This window comes from Heteronotia binoei, chromosome 14 (assembly GCF_032191835.1).
Source record: "Heteronotia binoei isolate CCM8104 ecotype False Entrance Well chromosome 14, APGP_CSIRO_Hbin_v1, whole genome shotgun sequence".
Lineage (NCBI taxonomy): Eukaryota > Metazoa > Chordata > Lepidosauria > Squamata > Gekkonidae > Heteronotia > Heteronotia binoei.
In genome coordinates this window covers 48,539,769-48,559,294 of record NC_083236.1, presented here as the reverse complement: position 1 = coordinate 48,559,294, position 19,526 = coordinate 48,539,769, and the positions used below count along the sequence as shown (strand labels likewise).

Below are 19,526 nucleotides of genomic sequence, written 5' to 3'. Positions count from 1 at the left end.
TTCTCCCTGTAACGACACCGGGATGCAGTGTTGCAGAATCGATCGATTGATCGTAAAATGCTGTGTGACGCCCACCTTTCTGCATTGTCTGCCGATCGCAGAATAATCTCTGTGTCACTCAGCCTCTTGCAGAATAACTACCCAGAGAAGGGAAAGAGCATGTTCATCAGTACTACCTCTACAGCTCCTTGATTGTCTCTCACCTTTAAAAATAAAAATATTGTTTTGTGTTTTAGCACTGGTGCATGCACACTCATTGGTTTTTAATCGTTATCAAGGTGTTTGGGGAAATGAAGAGAAACAGAAACCACGAGCAACTAAAGTGCAGGTTTGTAAGTAGAAGGGAACAGCAAGAGATTCTTTTGCCAGGGATATCCTTGGGTAGTCAACACCAGCCTGAACTCAAAGTTCTGTCCATCTTCCTGCGTCTTCTTCCTCTCTTTGAGAACTCTGCAAACCACAGTGGTTGCACCAGACAGCATTATTCCGGAGGTAAAAACCTGATGGCACCACTTTCTAACATTCAACAGTGCAATGTCAGGTCAACAGTGACCAACAAGACTGAGCCCTACAGGGAAGAAAGGTTAAAAATGTGCGAATATAATCCCAATTATGCTCAATTATGGTGAGCAGGTGATCAAAGAACACTCATCGTTCTACTCACAGGTGATACAAAAACTGCTGGGAGGCTGAAGCACAATGGCAACAGCTACTTCCTGCATGGCTATCAGTGGCTCAAAAACACAAATATGAGTACTAAAAACCGCATTTCAGCTCTTCTCACAAAACAACTACAAGAGTGATGTTTTACAATGCCAGTGAGTGCCAAAGTCATACAGAGCAAAAAGTGGAAGTAAGCTCTCTGGGGGAAGGGGGAAGCAGCTAAGGGTAGCACCTGGGAAAAGCACAGGTGAGGCAGGAACCAGCTTCCCTCCCATCCAATCCTCTCCCTCAGGAAACCAATTCCCCCATCCCCACTTTACATCCCCCCACTTTTCAGTACAGACAATGTTCTAAACACAAAGATCATGTCACACCCTCATGTCTAGTCCAACACGAAGGGAGATCTGGGTTTAACTGCGCAATGTATGTTGCTTCAAGGGCAGTCCTATGGGAGCTGATCTGGGTTGAGGCCACAGCACTGGGCTAGGGTAGGCACCAGGTTTGACTCTGCGTCCTCTACCTGCATGCACACCTTGGCAAGTGGCTGTTGGCCCCAGAGTTTTGTTTTTTAAATCTCTCCCCCAACCCCCTCCCCCGGGGCATGATAGCCACTCAAGAAGAGAGGGGTGACTTATGTCCAGTAAATGTCACATGAAAAAGTTATTCTTCCCCTAGCCTAGTCCCATGGCCCCAATCCAAATCACTTTCACATGTAGAGAGAACTGTTTTTAAAGAAAATCAGGGCATAGAAAGAGCCACACACAGATCTCTGCTGTCTCATCTAGCAGAGTTCTAACAATAAGAAATTAGAAGCAAAAAAATGAGTAAGATTTGCTAACAGTCTGCCAAATCTTATTAGGGACATTGGTACAAATTTTGTATTTTTTTCAACATACATTATTACTATGAATGTGAACTCTCACAGGTGAAGTTTGTGAATGTCTGCAAATTAAAGAAATATCTGATCATTACTTCTTTATGAACATGGAAATTTATGCCTCTCTTAAAAGTTTGGAAAACATGTATTTCAGGGAGGAGGGGAAATTTACAATAATTGTCTGGAAATGTCAACATATATACACACAAATGTCAATACTTGCTGTTCAGGTACAAAAGTAAACAAATATAGCATGCATTTTGCAAACAAAGTTGTTTCCTTGCTTTCCATGAAACCTGATCTCCTCCAATCTGTTAAAATATGTCAAACAGAAACTCCAAATGTCCTTTTCATGTTGCTACATGCAAGGGCCCAGCACAGAAGGGGGACAGGAACCATTTCCGGGCAAGAAGGTCCAAACGACTAGCAAGGCTAAGCTGAAATGTCTTTGTTATGATATGGCTGCTACTTAGAACATTCTGGAAATTATTTATCATTTGTTTATTTAGATAGACTTTTTTCCTTCATACCTCAGAAACCTGTTTGGCTGGGATGGGTTTGGGGAAAGGGGAGGTTTACTTCAGGACTGAAGAAGGCGGCTGTATGTGCGAGACCCATTCTTAGAGGTGCATTCCTGATAGCCACTGAAAATCCCCCCTTACCCAATCAGATGCCAGTTCAAGCACAGAACAAGGTGGAACCGCCACACCCTCCATTCTATGCCGTGCCTTGCTTCAACGTGCATTGCCTGCATATGGCAGAATCCACATCCAAATGTAGAAATGGAGTTTTTTCTTTCAGGTTGTGCTTGTAATTACGGTATCTTGGACTACACATGATAACAAACCTCAGTCATCTATCTATTGGGAGACCCTTTGACAATGCTTATATACCAGTCAGCAAGCAAAGCCAAGCTTCAACTAGTTGACACAGCCTCCTACTCCACCCATCCCCATCTGTGCCTTCGCTGGCCCTGTACTCAAAGGCTAAGGATCAGTAGAGATGGATTTGTTTGTTTTAAAATGCCCTTTCTAATAATTAGGGACATGGAACTACACGGGTACCGAATTTCAGTTTTCTGTTTCTTCCGCAAGGACCTTGATTTTGAGGTCTCCATCAACAAGTGACTCAAGTCAATGGCATTTGTCAACACCTTAAGATAGCGAATACCAGTTGTTGCTGTGAATGGCCGTGAACTGAGTTTCATGCAACGGGATGGGTAGCAGAAGGATGAGTTCTGTGAATGCACCCAGTCCTTGAAATACATGCCTACATGTTAAACCTCTTTAAAAACACACACACACACTTTTTAGCAACATATAGTGTGCATCTTTGAGGCTCTCTGTAGCACAACCACGAGCTGTACAATTGGCCCAACCCAAAGTGGGATTGTATAATTGTTAAAGATTCTGATTTTCACTGCGCCAATTTGTTTCTGCATCTTCGTTTCATCCAACCTAAAGTGGGACATTAGCAAGGCATGTGGCAACATGGAGTTTCCTTTTTACAGGGATTTTTTCCAACCATCAAAATGCTGACTGAGAAGAAACTACCACCAAGGATGACTTCACCTTGCCCTAGCGAGCAGCAGAGGTCTGAGCGTGCAACCTGGTTGAGTCATTTTGGTGTAGTGATTAAGTGCGTGGGCTCTTATCTGGAAGAATCGGATTTGATTCCCTACTCCTCCACTCGCAGCTGCTGGAATGGCCTTGGGTCAGCCATAACTCTCGCAGAGCTGTCCTTGAAAGGGCAGCTTCTGGGAGAACTCTCTCAGCCCCACCCACCACACAAGGTGTCTGTTGCGAGGGAGGAAGGTAAGGGAGATTGTAAGTCACTCTGACATTTAGAGTGAAGGGTGGGCTATAAATCCAATATCTTCTTTCTTCCTCTTCATCTAGAGCTATTAATCCTGCAGGGCGGTTGGTTCCATTTATGCCTGGCCTTTCTTGGTGGCATACCGTGGTACAGATTATGTGCATTAATCTGTGCAGAGTAAATTTGGATGGCTAAAAACATCCTGCTTCAGGGAAGGAACTGCACAAGTTGACTGGCTGGTCATGGGGACAAACCCACCCTCCGATTCAGTGATATTTTAACCCTCTCGATATGAAAGAAATTTGGTATTCATTCTCAAAATGCTTCAAATTTTAATTCTATTTCCTTATTCTTCTTGCAGAAAAGTGGCAGGAGAACTCTAAATTCAGATCAGCAAATCATTTAAGTGCCAGCATGTCTCCAAGTCCATTTCCTTTCATAAGACTTTTACATAAGAAAAAAGTGTAGGGTTTGCAAGATAACAATTCACATGTTCTGGCCCTCCTATAGCACAATCCTTTAATATCACTGCATCACTTCTGACTGTGCAAGGGAAATGCCTTGCTTGCTTGAACATAGCCCCATGTCAAAACTGGTATCTATGTCACAATCTGACACCTCAGGAAAAAAAGAAATCAGTACATATAGATTCTAAAGTAACATATTCAAACAAGCCACAAACACAGAGATATGGAATCTGAGAGGACTGCGTGCCACAAAAAAACCCTACGCATTAAAAACTGGAATACACAACATGGAGACACGTGTATGCTGTACTTTTCTTAAAGTTCTAAGAAAACTTAGAAGCTAATTCAAGAACTGATTCCACAATTCTTCCAGCAGGTGGGGTGTACAGAAATGGACCAAATTACTTCCTATTCAAAAGGTGTGAGAAGGAAGCAGTTTAGCTGTAGCTAATACACAAGAACCTGGCATCAGCATTTGGAAGAAGATGGCGGGGGGGGGGAGTGTCCAGGTTTTAAAAGGGTTTAATAATGCAATAAATAAAGAAGGGCTGGATGAGAAAACTTCAAAAGCTAACATAGTCCCATGACAGATGCCAAGACTATAATGTTAAAATAACAGCCTGTGAGGAAAGAAGGCTGGCTGATGTAAGTATGACTGAGTGAAATTTTTATCACTAGATCTGATAATTCAGAAGTAGTTTTTATTTTGTTTGTTTTTTGGAAATCCCACTCTGGTTTTATTTTAAATGTTGCAGACATTAAATTATAAGCAAAGGTTATTTCCCTTTCCGCATTTTAACCCCCATTTAGACATCTGCAAAAGCTTGGAAACTTTTGCAAGGCTTATCTAAACATTTTCATAGCTTTCCTCGAAATCCCTCCAATCTTTCACTCAAGTACAAAACCTCCCAGTTTACTTCAAATGGCTTTGACCTCCCTCTCAAGAAATTTCACTAGTCTTATCAAAACTACTTTAAGTTTCCCTCAACATTCCTCAGAAGTTCCGTCCAAGTCGAAACCCCTACATTCGCTTTACAATTCACTTTTGACAAAATTTTGCTACATCGAATTTTGATATTTGTTGTTGACAGGGTTTTTTTTTTTTTTTTAGAAAAAAATTACCGGACCTCTTTACCACATACACTTTTTTGCCTTCACATGCACCAATACTCATTCCCTTAAACAATCATATGGCACTTCTAGAATGACCGGCTGGTATCTGCTAACAAACAATGAGGGGAGAGGGGGGAGAGGAAAGCCATCAATCAAAAAATGTGTACATCTAGGCTTCCCTACTGCCCCAGCTCATCCAGCTCTCAAGTTACAGCTTTACACAGTAAGTCTAAATAATATTCAAAATGATAAATGGCACCACAAGCCCGATATCCATCATCAATCTTTTTTTAAGGAACATCCATCTTCAATAATGCACATTTGAATCATGTGAAACTGAGAGCTCCTAGATTCATTTACACAACCCCCAGCAAGCTAGCTGGGAGTCACTGAATGATACCTGTCAAACAGTCCCTCCCCTTCTCCTATATCTAAGAAAACCCCAAAACAGTGTGTGCATGTGTGTAGGAGAAGACTATCACAACCAGATTTACCAGACAGCTATGGAAGTCAATCTGTCTGTTGAAAAGCAAACCCACTTACAGGTCACATCTCCTCATTCCTTCCCCAAAACAGCAAAAAAAAAAAGGGGGGGGAAGAGGCAACATCATATGAAACTGTGCTTTTCCAACCCGTCCTTAGCCACCCCCACCCCCACAACACACCCCATCCCCGCTGTTTGCCAGGCCCCACTTGATAAATGACACCTGTCATTCTGTCATGAGGGAAGGGTGGGTCAGTGATATATAGCTCTGCTGAAAAGGAAATCGACTGTTTGGCACGCCGCAGCTATTCTCCACCAGGATTTCGTTTCTGAACTCTAAAATGAAATCTACGATGTTTCAAGTTGTTCGGTTAGGGCGAACTGACAGGAGGCCCAAGGAGTTGGGGGGGGGGGGGTGTTCTTTGCTTCTCTTTTTTTATATATATCCTCTCTATGCCCTTTGGATTATTTTTTTTTAAGCAGCAAAAAAGCCTGCTCCACTGACTGGAAACTGCCAAACGAAAAAAACCAGAAAGGGAGGAAAAAAAACAACAACACACATCTATCGAAGTCCTCAATAGTTATGAACCATGCTAAAATTTTAAATGTGATTTTTATTTATTATTGGGGTAAGGGAAGAAAACAGGGAGAGAGGAAAAAGAGAGACAGAGAGAAACAGGAGACCACAAGCTCACGGCACAAAAAGCAAGATAAAAATTAGCATGTTTCAAGTAATTGTCCCACAGCTTGACACCGGCATAGTAAATTTTAAAGGGAAAAAAATGTGTCAGGCAGACGTGAGCATTTCCCCCCTCCTCCTACTCCCTTCTCCCCCCTCCCCTCCCCCCCTTTCATTAGCTCACTGGCAGGGTGGCACTTCTGAACCTCATTACTGCAAGAGGATTTATGAAGCTGAACCCAATGGCAAAGAAAAGGCATCTGTCAATAATTGTAGGGAGCTGCACTCACAGCTTTGAAATCTCATTAAGTATGCAGTTATCAGGCATAAAGATCAAAAACATTACTCAACTCCGACAGAATCTTATGGAGGAACATTAATTAGCAACAGGCCCACAGTACACTATATATATATATATATATATATATATATATATATATATATATATATATACACACACACACACACACACACAGACTTCCCCTCACACCTGCCCAACCCACAACCCAAAAAGAAACACTCCCCCTTCCTCATGAAAAAAATAATTCAGAGCATCTGAGACTGATCAAGTACATGAAACAAGAGAGAGAGAGAAAGAGAGAGAGAAGGGAAGGGGGAGGGAAAAAAAATCAGTTGAGACAGTCTTGGCGGTGAAAACAGAAAAGGAAGAAGCTGTCAGAGTTGAGAAGGATGTCAGAGCTGGCCCTGATTACAAGGGCCTATACAGTTCCCAGGCCTTTTTATCATCCTTGCCATCAAAAACAGACTCTGTGTCACAGATGGATGACTGATGGCTGCCAGTCTCGGACGTCCGCGCCAAGCATTCGGGAGACCCCTGCTGAGATCTGGCCCTCCAGCAACAGGGTTGACCTAGCAGGAAAGGGATTTGCAGGCACACAGCCCAGCCTCAGAGATACTTCAAAAACAGCACCCCCGTTCCATTCTGTTCTTCAACTGAGAACAATTCACTAAGAGGGTGGTTTGCGTTTTGTTTGTTCAGCTTACAGAAGTTAAGAACTCCACACCACCCTTCTCCCTCAACAAAGAGCTCATGCAATACTGGGAAATAAGTGGGGGGGGGGCAGCTGAGGAAAGAGTCTTTTTTAATCTCAGAAATTTGGGAGGGGGGGTATCCAATTTTCCCTGTGGTTCATATCTGGGATGTACTTTGCACACTTAACCTCTTGGAAAACACAAGGCAGTAAAATATAAATGGAGAAGAAACCTACAAAGTCGCCGATGAGGGTAGATCATAAAATCAAGTGACCTTTGCAGCATTAAGCATGGTGTGCAACTAATTAAGAACGATGGTCTTATTAAGCCTTTCTCTCTTTCTCAGAACCCAGGATCTCTGCGTACATCCTGTCTTATTACCCATATTTGTTTCCACTTCCTGCTCATGAGCAACTGCCTTTTCAAAGAATAATTCACCGCCTCTCATTAAAAGGAAAAAGAGAGGGAATAAGTTTTTTTAAAAAAAAGGTTTAGACATTTCTTCCATGTCTTTTTCATCCTGCGATGCAATCATATCTATCTACTTAGCTACATGCCTGAAGTTCACACATTTCCCAGAATCCCTCACTACATGGGGAGGTGTATATGGCACCGTTTCCATATGGTTTACAACCTGGTGAATTTCCGCACAAACGTACACATTTGTCTTTCAATTGCATAGGTATAGGAAGAGATTCTAACATTTCACTCACTGCCAATCAAGGCTAGAGAGAACTTGCTGAGAATTTCAGATTTTAAAAATATAATATAAACTTTTCTCGTTTTCAAAAATCCAGCCATCAAAATGAACATAATGTAAAATGCCACCTTCACTATAGAAAGGAAAACTAAATTTTAACCCAAAAGGTATCATGGATACATTTAAAAAAAAAAAAAAGCTTCAATTTCAGAGTGTTACAACAAAGTGTTTATATTTTTTTTCATATGCTTACCATATTACTTTTATTATGTGTAGCATCAAAGTGATTATAGCAATTACTTCTAACGGAATTAATTATAGAACAGCCCATCATTCCTGGATACATAATGCATTAGAGGTATCAAGAAAACATCTAGACTCCACTAACTAATGTTCGAATCAATTTCTCAATGCATCAATGCACAACTAAAGTCTAAACTGTAAAGAAAAGAAAGAGAAGGCTTCCTAAAAATGAAAGGTGCAAGCAGAAGTAGAAGCATACGTGTGTGTGTGTGTGTGTAAATCAAGGGGATTCTATGCTTACTTACTTAGCAAAATCTAGCAAAGATTCACAATCACACACACAAAATAAAAAAAACAACCATCCTTCTTATCAAACACTTTAGTACACACAGCCAAGCGTGTATGGGTGAAAGAGTTACAACTCTTTGTGTATGCAAAATAAATTCGCTCAAAGCTTCATTAATATTAATTTAAATTCAGAACCCATTTACATTAAATTGTTCATTAAAAATGGCCTGTTTTATGCAACCTGCATTCCACGAAGAACACATAAGACCCTGAGACAGAGAGCTTAATTTAATGATAGAAATGAACATTGCAAAAGGAAATGAACACCAGTCATCACAGAAGGTTGAACAAGATCGTTATTTAACTCTCTCTTCAACATGTTACATTGGGAGAGTCCGGTCCAATGGCTTGGATGTTAGGCCCACTTCCCTACTCAGAAGGTTTATGCATCTGCCCTTTTGACCTTTCCATTTGTTTGATGGACTTGCTCAAAATAATTTTATTTGAAGGCAGCATGGAGAAGAAGCAGCCCTAAACTATGCTAAAAAACCCTGCAGAAAGCATATATATATATATATATATATATATATATATATATATATTTTAAGTCTCAATGCTCTTCTATAAAATGTGAATTCAGATTGTTTTCTGTTTCCTGATATATCATGAAGCAGTGAGTAAGGCTGTGGTATGGGTGAAGAAAGAGAAGTTCTACATCTGAACTGGGTGGAACCTTTCCAAAAGAAGTGCATTATCTCGATTCTAAACACGCTATGGAAGAAAACAAAGCGATAATCAATTAGGGTGTAACCCAATGGTCTGAATTAATAACTTTCAATTACTCCAAAAACCTATTATTTGTGCAAAATCACCATTTTGCAAAAGAAAAAAAAATCATGAGATGATATAAGAGCTAGATAGGTGTTGATACATCTTTGATGAAGTTTTTTTTTTAAACGTACATACTACTGTTTAAAGCTGAAAGGTTTCTTTTTCCTGAATTCAAGTTAGCACATCTTTCATTGGCAAAATTTGGGACAGTGAAACATCAGCTTGCATTTTTCTTTGAGATAAATGGTGCTACCAGCTTCCCCAACAATACATTCCTGTACTGTCTTACAAAAAGGTAGTCTCTTACTATGGAATATCGCTCAATTCCTTTCCTTCCCCCCATGAGAGTTTGTTTTTCTGTTTCAGAAATGTTGCTACAAAAATGGCAAAACTATCACATGCTCCCAGTCCTCATGCTGTGGGGGTATGCTCACATACACACAAGCAACACATTCACTATTTAGTGGGATTTTGAAAATTAATTTAATGACTCTTCAAACGCTGGAAACTAGAATTAATCTGTCTGGATAAAAAAGGGCTTACAGACATTTAAATGCATGTATCGGGACACTTTATCAACCTAACATAAAATTGTCATCTTATCTTATTATATGACTATTTTATGCATGTGTCAAAGAATTTAAAAATGAATGCCTGTCTATTCACTCTAATTACAACTGCATATTATCTGCCTCGATGTACCAGTCCATATCATTGTTATTAAATACAATATATTGTATGCACCTTTCAGGATTTTTTTTTTTTAAATCTCAGCAGATAAACCACAATTGGGGGAGATGTAATTGAATAGAGGAAAGAATCCAGGATTGGAGTGGCTGGCTGAGAGCAAGCTACTCTTTGATTTCTGCAAATAACATGAGGTTGTTCTGCATTTGAGCCTTCTGGTGTTCATTCACCGATGCCTGCCGATGTGCAAGTTGGTGGTAACTATATTTAAAGAGAGCTGCTCAAAGGCTGGGAAATGGATCCAAATACCTAAACGAATCCCTGCCACTGGATTACCTTCGAACTGGCGAGAACGTTGTATTAAAATATGGGCCAACTTGAACGGCTCCGAATGGAAGGTTGCAAGAATTAAGTGAAAAGCCATAGGACAGGGTTCTTTTCTCTTTTTTTGGAAACAGCAAACGCTTTTTCTTTTCTCTTCTTTTCCTTTTCCTTACACTTTGGCTGTCTTCCCATTACGTATACCTAAAGTGTGAGGCGTGAGTGCTTTCATTTACTAAGCACTGCACCCTGAAGATGATCTGTCTGTCTGTCTCTCTCTAAGACGTTCTCATTCACACAGATCCTGAAAACAGCCTACACACACACACACACAAGGAATCAAAAGCATCCTTCCAACTCACCCCCAGCTAGCCTGCATTTCCCATAACCTTGCAGCAGTCACAATTCATTCTAATCACTTTACAAAACAATCTTTAGCTTAAAAAAAAGAGGGGGGGGAGAGAAGGAGAAAAATGCAGACTTGTGAGCCAATTTAAGAAATAACTGCTGATACATCAGTTATTGACTATCTTACTCCGGCTCATCATAGCGCTCAAGGCAAAACGGAGAACAAAATGACAACATCAAACCGCACGCAATAAACTGTGGCCCAGGAGAGCTCTGAAGGGCTAATTGACAGCTGTCAAGCTAATGGGAACCATGGCAGCTGATTCGAGAAAATTCTCTTTCCCAAAAAGCCATTCAATAGAATCGGGATTTTCCTTTTTTAATTTTTTTTTAATGTATGATCCACTCTTCTCCAACCCCCCCCCCCCTTTTTTTCATTGTTCCTCATACTTTGGAGAGGGAAAGGGGGGGAAAAGGAAAGGACCAACTGTAACTAATCATTTTGTCAGCCTGCTGCTGGGAAGAATCTCTGCCCAACAGAGAAAAATGTGGCAGGTTGAGAGGCAAAAAGAAAGGAACAGAAGCTGATGGTGGAAGCAAGCACCTTTGAAGGGAGTCAAGTCACTCCTTGGCTGCGTGCAGTTTTGGATGCGAAAACTACTTGTGGCGCATCAGTTCAGGCACACATCGGGCCCTTCTTCGAGAGGGGATACTTTCAGTTTCCTGACCTCACACTGCCAAATTTGAGAGGGCACCTGAAAACCTCAAAGACCAAAATTCCAACCACTTCTTTGTATTGCAAATGTTTTTTTTCCTCCCTTAGTAGCTTGCAAATTCCAGTGTGGTCAGGGACAACTCAAGAAATCTGTCTCCTTCTGAGGAGGCAGAAAATCCATCCATTTCAGTTAAGGCTTTCCCCCTGCTGATGTGCCCATTTTCTTGACTTAAAACATCTCTTTCCGGAGGAGGAGGAAACTTAGAACTCTTTCCGGGGGTGGGGTACTTAGAGCTCTACAAACACTTTTGACCAGAAAGGTCAATTTACAGTGCAATCTTAAACAGAGCTGCACTCTTCTCAGACCCTCGATTTCAGCGGGATTTTAAGAGGTGTGACGCAGCTGAGAATGGCCCTGCTGGAGTGCCATCCAAGTCCCCCTAAAGTCACTGGCCAAAGACTGAGGGATGTCTCCTGGTTCTGGAAATTTGGACAGCTTCATGCTGGTTGCTATTGGGCAGGCCTCAAGATCAAAACTGCTTAGTTAAGGGCAGGAAAGGGGAACACCTTAGAGATCCAAGCCCTACAATCTTTAATTCCACAAAAGCCACTGGGACAGCCCTAAGGAGTGCAGGAGACCTTTGCGATGACCCACCTTTTCTGTATGCCTAAGAGCACAGGGGGGAACCACAGTCATGTTTCCTGAATCCTTTCAAGAGATTTTAAAAGTAATCCACAGGAGCTATAACTTCAAGCGAGATCGCTACGGTCTGCATCCTCAAGAACGGCCTTTATGAATGCAGAGTCTTCTCCTTAACTGAAAGAAATACTCTCCCTTGCTCTCCTCACCTTCTAACTTTTAAAAACAACCTGCTAACAAGACGAACCTTTCAGAGATTCTCTTCGAGCTCTTCCTTAACCTCAGCTCTACCCATGATACTCAACCCCAAAGTCCTCGAGTCAACAGACACAATCATTACTATTATTATTTTTTTACAGATTCTTGATTCTCCAAGACAGCTTTAGCTTTGTCCCTGGTGGTGGTAACACTTGGACAAGACACGAAGAATTTGCGCACCTGTCTATAATGTCTGCTGCAAGCTCTTTCTCTCTGTCTGTCTCTCTCTGCTGCTGCTGCTGAGAGTTCTTTGTTGTTGATATTCTACTCCAGACCATTACAAGGGCCCTAATTCCTATGACATGATTATCCAGGTACCAAAGCCCATTTGTCACCTGCAGCAGAAAATTGAGTTAATGCACAACTAAAGGCAACCAGGACTGTGTAATATCAACTTGATTACATCAAACTAGCTCCAAACCTAATTCCGCTGGATGACAGTGCGTGGAGCTTGTCATCTCCAATCATTAAAGCTGTCAGGAATCCATCAGGTTTACAGCTAATTAGGTGAACACTAATGAAGCTGGCAAAACAACTTTTCTTTTTTTATGGCTGAGCGGACCTTTCAGTTTGGAGGGGGGGATTTTCCACCCCCCCCCCCCCTTTCCTTTTCCTGGAGAATTCTCAAGGTTGCCAGAGACTGCGAGAGGCATCTTTACAGGAGTCTCCACCCTCAAAATACACACAGACGCAGGCTTTGGCTCTATCAGGACAAGTCTACCTGTCATCAATATGCCACCAAAGTGGTCAGGAACCTTGTAGCTTGCAAGCTGGGAGCCCCCCCGAAAGAAGCAAAATAACAACAATAATAAAGTTTTGTCTGCCTCAAAATTAATTTTTTTTAAAAAAATCACTTATTTGTTTTCAGGCACTTATCAGCCTCATTTCCCCCTCCATTCCTCTAAAATAAGCAAGGGTTCCATTCATCACATGCCCCACCTCCTATATCCATTAGCCAAAGGCATTTTGATAAAGTAAAGGCAAAAAAAAGCAAGTGTATGAGAAAGAATGAAAGCACTCACTCTGCCAAGTTCTGATTGACCATTAAGCTATTGATAAATGTGCCTGTCAGGAGAGAGACAATTAAATCAAATATGAAACAAAGTCGTTTTGACGGGTCATTTTGATAGAGCAAACCCATTCTTCCATCCCCTATTAGTTCTGCAGTTGTGGGGATTCGTTTTCCCCCCCTCTTTTTTTTTGGTTTATGAATTATTTCTGAGCTGTCCCACTGCATTGCTGAGTTCTTTCTCTCCCCCCCCCCCCGCCCCAACACCTTTAAAAACACATCTGCCTCTGCAATCTTGATTTGAAAAAAAAAGCAAGGGTTTTGGAAGCATTTGTAAAGGATGCTTATTGTAACCGCTGCAAAATCTAGCATAGTTTTTTTTCTTCTGCTGCTGACTGTAACACATGTGTTTGTGCATATTGCAGATAAGAGAAGAGCCACTCTTAAAATTGGAAGACTCAGCAATAAAAAAAACACATAGGCCCAGACCGAGTTCATATGGACCGGAGACATTTCTTTCCCCTCACTACAAGTGTATCCGGTTCAAAACTTAGTTCATCCTTGAAGAACAGGCCGTAACTTTCTGAGTATCTTTGCCTTTCATTGATTTTTTAAAAAGTGGTTGTGATCCAACAGCTTTTCCTTACAAGTAAAGAAAAGTTTTGAATTCGTGGGGTTTGATTTTTCCCACACACACCTACCAGATATTTAAAAGAGTTGGATAACAGACCAAGTGAAAGTATCATAGCCAGAAACTTTCTGAACTTGTAAGGTTCAAGCTGCAGGAGGCAATGAAACAACTCAGGGTAGGAGAGATAAAACACTTTCTCCTGCCTTGTTGCTTTTGGGGAAATTACTCAAAAGCACAGCATGAAACAGGCACTCGTCCCTGCAAAAACCAAACTAGTGGCATGCAAGATAAGCCTTCTGTAGATGTTGGTTTTTATTTTAAAAATATATATATTACTGAACTGCCCACCTTCTCTCATGCTGCAGCATTATCTGCAACATTAAGCATAGTATATCTGGAAAGGCGAAACTACTTCTGCCCTATGGGCTGGCCCCTTAAGATAATAGGATTGGGTCCTTCGTCCTGCACACAAAAAATCTTTACCCTGTCCCCCCATAAACTGAAATACATCTCCTCTCACTGTATATCCCCAATCTCTCTTGGACTGTCTGTCCAGGAGGGAATTTTGCCACCCCACCAAAAGCCGACCAGAAAGCTCTAAAAGTTACACCCAGCAGAGTTTGACAAGCCACGTGTGTGACGTCATACGGAGTCTGGTGTTACCATGGCAAGTGATTTATTGAGGTTTATTGGGAATGAATAGATCAAAGGCAACCGGGTGACAGGCAATCAATCAGCCATCAAATCAAGGATGGCAACAAGCCAAGGCACCTCTGTTCCAGACCATATCCTCACCCATTCTTGGCTTGAAAGATTATTGCTAAATAATATTATATTTTTTAAAAAATAAAAAATGTTATTTGTTTTGAAGTGGAAGGAATGGGGGAGGGGGGGAGGAATACTTGTTTTCCAAACCTGACCTTTTCTCTCCCAAATTCTCTTCTCAGAAGATAACAGACTTTAACATTCCTGATGGGAATAAAAGGGCCCCTACAACTAACCAACACCCCATAGAAAGTATTTTTTAAAAAAGAAAAGAAATAAACTCTAGAAGTGGCACAATAAGTGTTACAGAAATCCTGTCAGTCAACAGCCACTTAGCAGTGGCAAATGAGGAAATCTGTAGGATGAAAAGTGCCCAAGGAAGGGATGGGGATTTCTCCCTTGGGGGAGAAACAGAAAAAAAAGGGGGGAACAGAAAAAATAGTGAAAAGTTGGATAAAGGCATCTCCTCCGGAATAGGAGAAATTGCAGAGTGACTCTTTGCCACCTCCAAGGGCAAAAAAAGGATTTTTTTAAAAAAATCCACTGCTCTTGAGTGGACCCTGCATGAAAAACTCGGAAGATGAGAGGCTTGGGGGGGCAGAGGGAGAGGGGGGGAAGCCCCGGCTTCTTCCAAGCGACCACCGTTGTATAACTCGCCCCGCCGACGCAGAGTGTCCTACGGCAAGGGAAGGGAACCAAAAGGGCAATCCTCTGCCCCCCTCCCCTCCAAAAGTCAGTCAGACTGACCCTCATCTCCCCCCCCCCCGCCCAAACACACACTCAGCTGTCCAAACCCCACCCTACTTCCTAACCCCTTGGCCAAGGAGAAGGAGATTGCGGGGAGGGGGGGGGGTGCAGCTGTCTCCAACAGGAGTTTCTTGCGCCAAAGCTCCAAAGCCCGGCTCCAAAGACGGAGAGCCTGCCCTCGCTCCCCCCGCCCCGCAGCGACCCCCTCAGCCCACCCCAACCCCCTCTTTCCCAAGCCCGGCTGCAAAAGCGCCTTGGCGCGGCGGCGGCCGGAGCTCGTACCTGCTGCGCGCCGGGGCGCTTGCTGCTTCCTCCTGGGCATGGCGAAGTCAGTCCGCCGCGTCGGCTGGCAGCGGCGGCGGCGGCAGCAGCAGGCGAGGGAAGCGGGAGGGCGGCGGGCGGCTCCGGGGCTGGGCAGAGCGGCTTGAGCCCCCTGGCTCCGGGCTGAGGAGCCGCTCCAGGCTGGGCTGCCGGGGCGAGCTTTTTGTTGTTGTTGCCGCTGCTGGGCATGCACCGTGTGGCAGAGGAGGAGGAGGCGGCGGCGAAGGAGGAGGAGGTGGAGGCGGAGGCAGGCAGGCAGGCAGGCAGAAGAGAGCGCAGAGGACAGCCCCGAGCTCGCCGCTCGCTGGCACAGGGGGGAAAGGAGGAGGAGGCGGCGGCGAGGAAGGAAGGGAGGGAGGGAGGGAAGGAGGGAGGGAGGCAAGGAAGGAGGGGACCGGGGGGGGGGCGAGTTTGACAGATCGCCCCGCAGGAGGAAGAGGGAGGAGGCAGGAGAAGAAGCCCCCCTCGAGCGGCAGGAGGGCTGGGGCCAAGGCTCGCCGTGCCCCCCACCACCCCCTCTGGCTCAAGGCATGCGGCTGGGCGAGCTCTTCCCGGCCGAAAGCTTCAGGCGGCGCTCCGGCGGCGGCAAGGGCTGCTCCTCAGTCCGGAGCTCCGACGGCTCCCAGCAGCAGCAGCAGCACGGCTTCGGCAACAGGCAGAGCTTGAAGGGAGAAAAGAGACGAGCGCGGCGTGACTCCGACTGGCCTTGGCAGAGGGGAGGGAGCCGCGCAAAGACGCGCACACAAAAAAGAGGCGAGCAGCCGCCCAGGAGCGCACCGGGGGCCAGGCGCGAAGGCGGAGGGGGCGGGGGCGGCGGAGGGGGGATCCCCCCCAGCTGGGAGCCGAGGAGGAGGAGGAGGAACGGGGAGGGAAGGAGGGAGGACCCCGCCTCCAGCCAGCCCCGCTCCCCGCCCCGCTCCATTCAACAGCCAGGCTGGACTGGGCGACGCGCCTTGGGCATCCCGAGCCAGACCCCCCCCCCGTCCCCGCCGTCTCCGGCAAAGGTGCTGGATTGGGAAGGGGGGTCCGGAGCGCAGGCCACCAGGGGGAAGCAGGGAGGAGGAAGCTGGCGCCCCTCTCCTCCTCCAACCTCCCTCCCCCGCTTCCAAATCCGGTCGGCTCTATTCAAGTCCCCACCGAAGTGGCCGAGGAAGACCACCCCGCCAAAGTTGCGGCCTCCCTGGCAGCCTGTCTTGGACGCTTCCTCCCCCGCCCCCTCCCCGCCGGAGGGATTCCCTGGGCGACCCTGGAAAGAGGCCAGCTCCGAGGCAAAAGTTGCAAGAGGAAGGAAAGAGATCGAGCAGGCCTGGCGGAGGAGCTCTCTCCCCTGCTGGAAGGCAGGCACGCCCCCCCCCCCCCCGGCTCCTGCCACCTGCTTCACCTCCGACCCTTGCGCGACCCCGCCTGGGGGGGACGTCGGGGAATCCTCCATCCCAGCTACAATCTACCTCTCTTCCTCCCACCTCCAACACCCAGTCTTGATTCCCAAGGAGTCTTCTGAGCCTCCCCGCCCCCCCCCCCCCGGATCTTCCCATGCCATGCATCTCCCCCCACTTCCCAAAATTTATCCCGGGAGCCGTCCAGGGGTTGATAAGAGGAGACCCCAACACAGAGAGGTCTCCTCGGCCAACGCAATCTCAAAGAGGCCCCCCCCAAAAAGAAAATCCATGATCCATAGGGGAGGGACGGTGGCTCAATAGTAGAGCATCTGCTTGGTAAGCAGAAGGTCCCAGGTTCAATCCCCGGCATCTTCAACTAAAAGGGTCCAGGCAAATAGGTGTGAAAAACCTTAGCTTGAGACCTTGGAGAGCCGCTGCCAGTCTGAGTAGACAATACTGACTTTGATGGACCAAAGGTCTGATTCAGTATAAGGCCGCTTCATATGTTCATCTCCATTCCTGGTAACTTAGACCCCCACCCACCCAAGTCTTCCATTCATTCTAAACCCACCCCCGCACTCCTTAACTGGGATGCCACAACTCACCGCCCCCCCTCCCCAAGCCATCCCTCGTTTTCCCGTTTAGCCGGAGTGTCCCCCTTCCAGCAAATTGTGAGAAAGGCTGGAGGGGCCGGCGAGGTCTTCCAGCTGGGCCAGATCTTCCATCCGTCCCGAGTCTGGAGCTTTCAGGGCCTGACCGTCTCCAGGAAGGAGAGAGGAAGGCTTTGCTTGCCGGGGTGTGGGGGGGGGGGGGCATTCCCAGGCAGTCTCCCTCCCCCCGCCAAACCTCACGCGACCTTCTTAGAGAGCCATGCAACTTGGAGCAGAAGACTTCAAAGGCAACTCCCCCTCCCCTTGCTCTCGGATTTCTTTGGCTGTCCAGAGAACGCTTAACTTGCGCGGACGTCCCGTCTGAGAAGCCGGCAAGCCTGGGGGTCGAGCCGCCACGTGCAGCTCCTGCCTGCCGCCCCCACCCTGCGATCTCACGCTGCGTTCCGAGCAACCCCATACAGAGGGTCACCGACTCACCAGGCTGCTCGGCTGGGACTTGGGGGCGGCTGGCTGCCAGAGGGGGTTGCGCAGACAACATCCACCCGCCTTCTCCGCCGAGGATTCCCTCCGCGAGGAAAACTCCACTTTCCCACGCCTCTCTCTCCTCTTCCGCGCTTCCCACGCAGGAAAGATGGAATCCTTCGCATTTAATTCTTATTTATTGCGTTTCAGATCTCCTCTTCGCCAGGTCCTCGGGAATCTTGTAACTTCCCCGAAAAAAAATCCTTGTCGGTTTTGCAAGGGGGGGGGGGGTTGAAGTCAGTTGACTCTTTCTTTCACACACACGCACTTTGTTGTTTTTTTTAATCTCTTCTCTTCTCCCCCCCCCCCTTCTAGTCCAAGTTCATTGGTGGGAGAGATGGGGGGGAGGAGAGAGAGTATCTTAGCTTTGCAAAAAAAAAAACACCCGGGCGTTTGGCAAATCGATGCGCTGCGAGTTCGATTGTGCATTCCTGGCTTGCAATAAGGTATGGCAGGGGACGCGAAGGGGGGGGGGAGGAGAGGATGGACTCTAACTGTGTTTCAAGTGCTTTATGAACATGGATCAGAAGCACCTTCTCGACTGCCAACTGCACTTTTTCCCCCCTCGCCTTCCCTCCCCGTCTTTCTCTCCCCTCCTTTCCTTTGTGTAGCCGAGAGAGATTTAATAACAGCTCCGGCGAATGAAAAGCGGGCGCCTTTAAGACCCAGAGGCTGGACTTAAGAAGAAGTGCAGCAAACATCAGTAGCAAATAACGTGCCTGTTTTGCTTTTTTCCCTCTCTCCTAATGTAACCTTATTTTTTTTTTAAAGGTGGGGGCCAAAAGAATGATCTCACTTTTTTACCGTCACCATTTTATTTATTTTTTAAGAGAGAGAGAGAGAGTGTGTGTCTCTGTTCGCTCCCATTCTCCAAGAGTTGGGATCTCTCCCAACACCCTCACTCAATGCAGATGTTTGCGTCTTATTAAAATGCCGGGTTGTTTTTTAATTGTTTCTTTTTTGCAGGGAGGGGGGAGGCATCCCCCTTTTTGCAGAAAACAGTAGGAAAGGGTTTTTTTTAAAACATATATCTTTCTGGTTACTGCCGCGTTATTATTCTTTATATTGTTGTTGTTGTTTTGCTTTTAAAGAGACCCGGTCGTTAGGACGAGACCCAAATAAATGCATTAAGCCCCCGAGTCTTGGCAGCCCTCGGACAATTTGCGACTGAACACGGGGGGGAAACCCCCAAAATTTATTCCTCTTGCCTCCGAGCAAAGATGGGTGAGTCCTCAATAGTTGTTCGCCTGCCAGATTCAATTTCATTGATGGGGTTTATTTCGGGGGGGGGGCGGGCGATTTTGCTGATTTCTCTCCGCGACCCGGTCACATAAAGAGCGATCCGATCCGCGCAGAAACATCTCTTTCCTCCTCCCCACCACCCCGAAAAAGATCCCCCTGCGCGGGACTGCTGGCGCG

The 19,526-nt window shown here is 45.6% G+C and overlaps 1 protein-coding gene across 1 annotated transcript in view; it reads right to left on the bottom strand.

The window, feature by feature from the left end:
• Positions 1–15,948, bottom strand: part of TSHZ3 (teashirt zinc finger homeobox 3) — a 156,183-nt gene extending 140,235 nt beyond the window's left edge. The window contains 1 exon segment of the mRNA XM_060253922.1: positions 15,557–15,948. Coding sequence (XP_060109905.1) covers positions 15,557–15,596 — 40 coding nt within the window. The 5' untranslated portion in view covers positions 15,597–15,948.
• Positions 15,949–19,526: the final 3,578 nt, after the last annotated feature.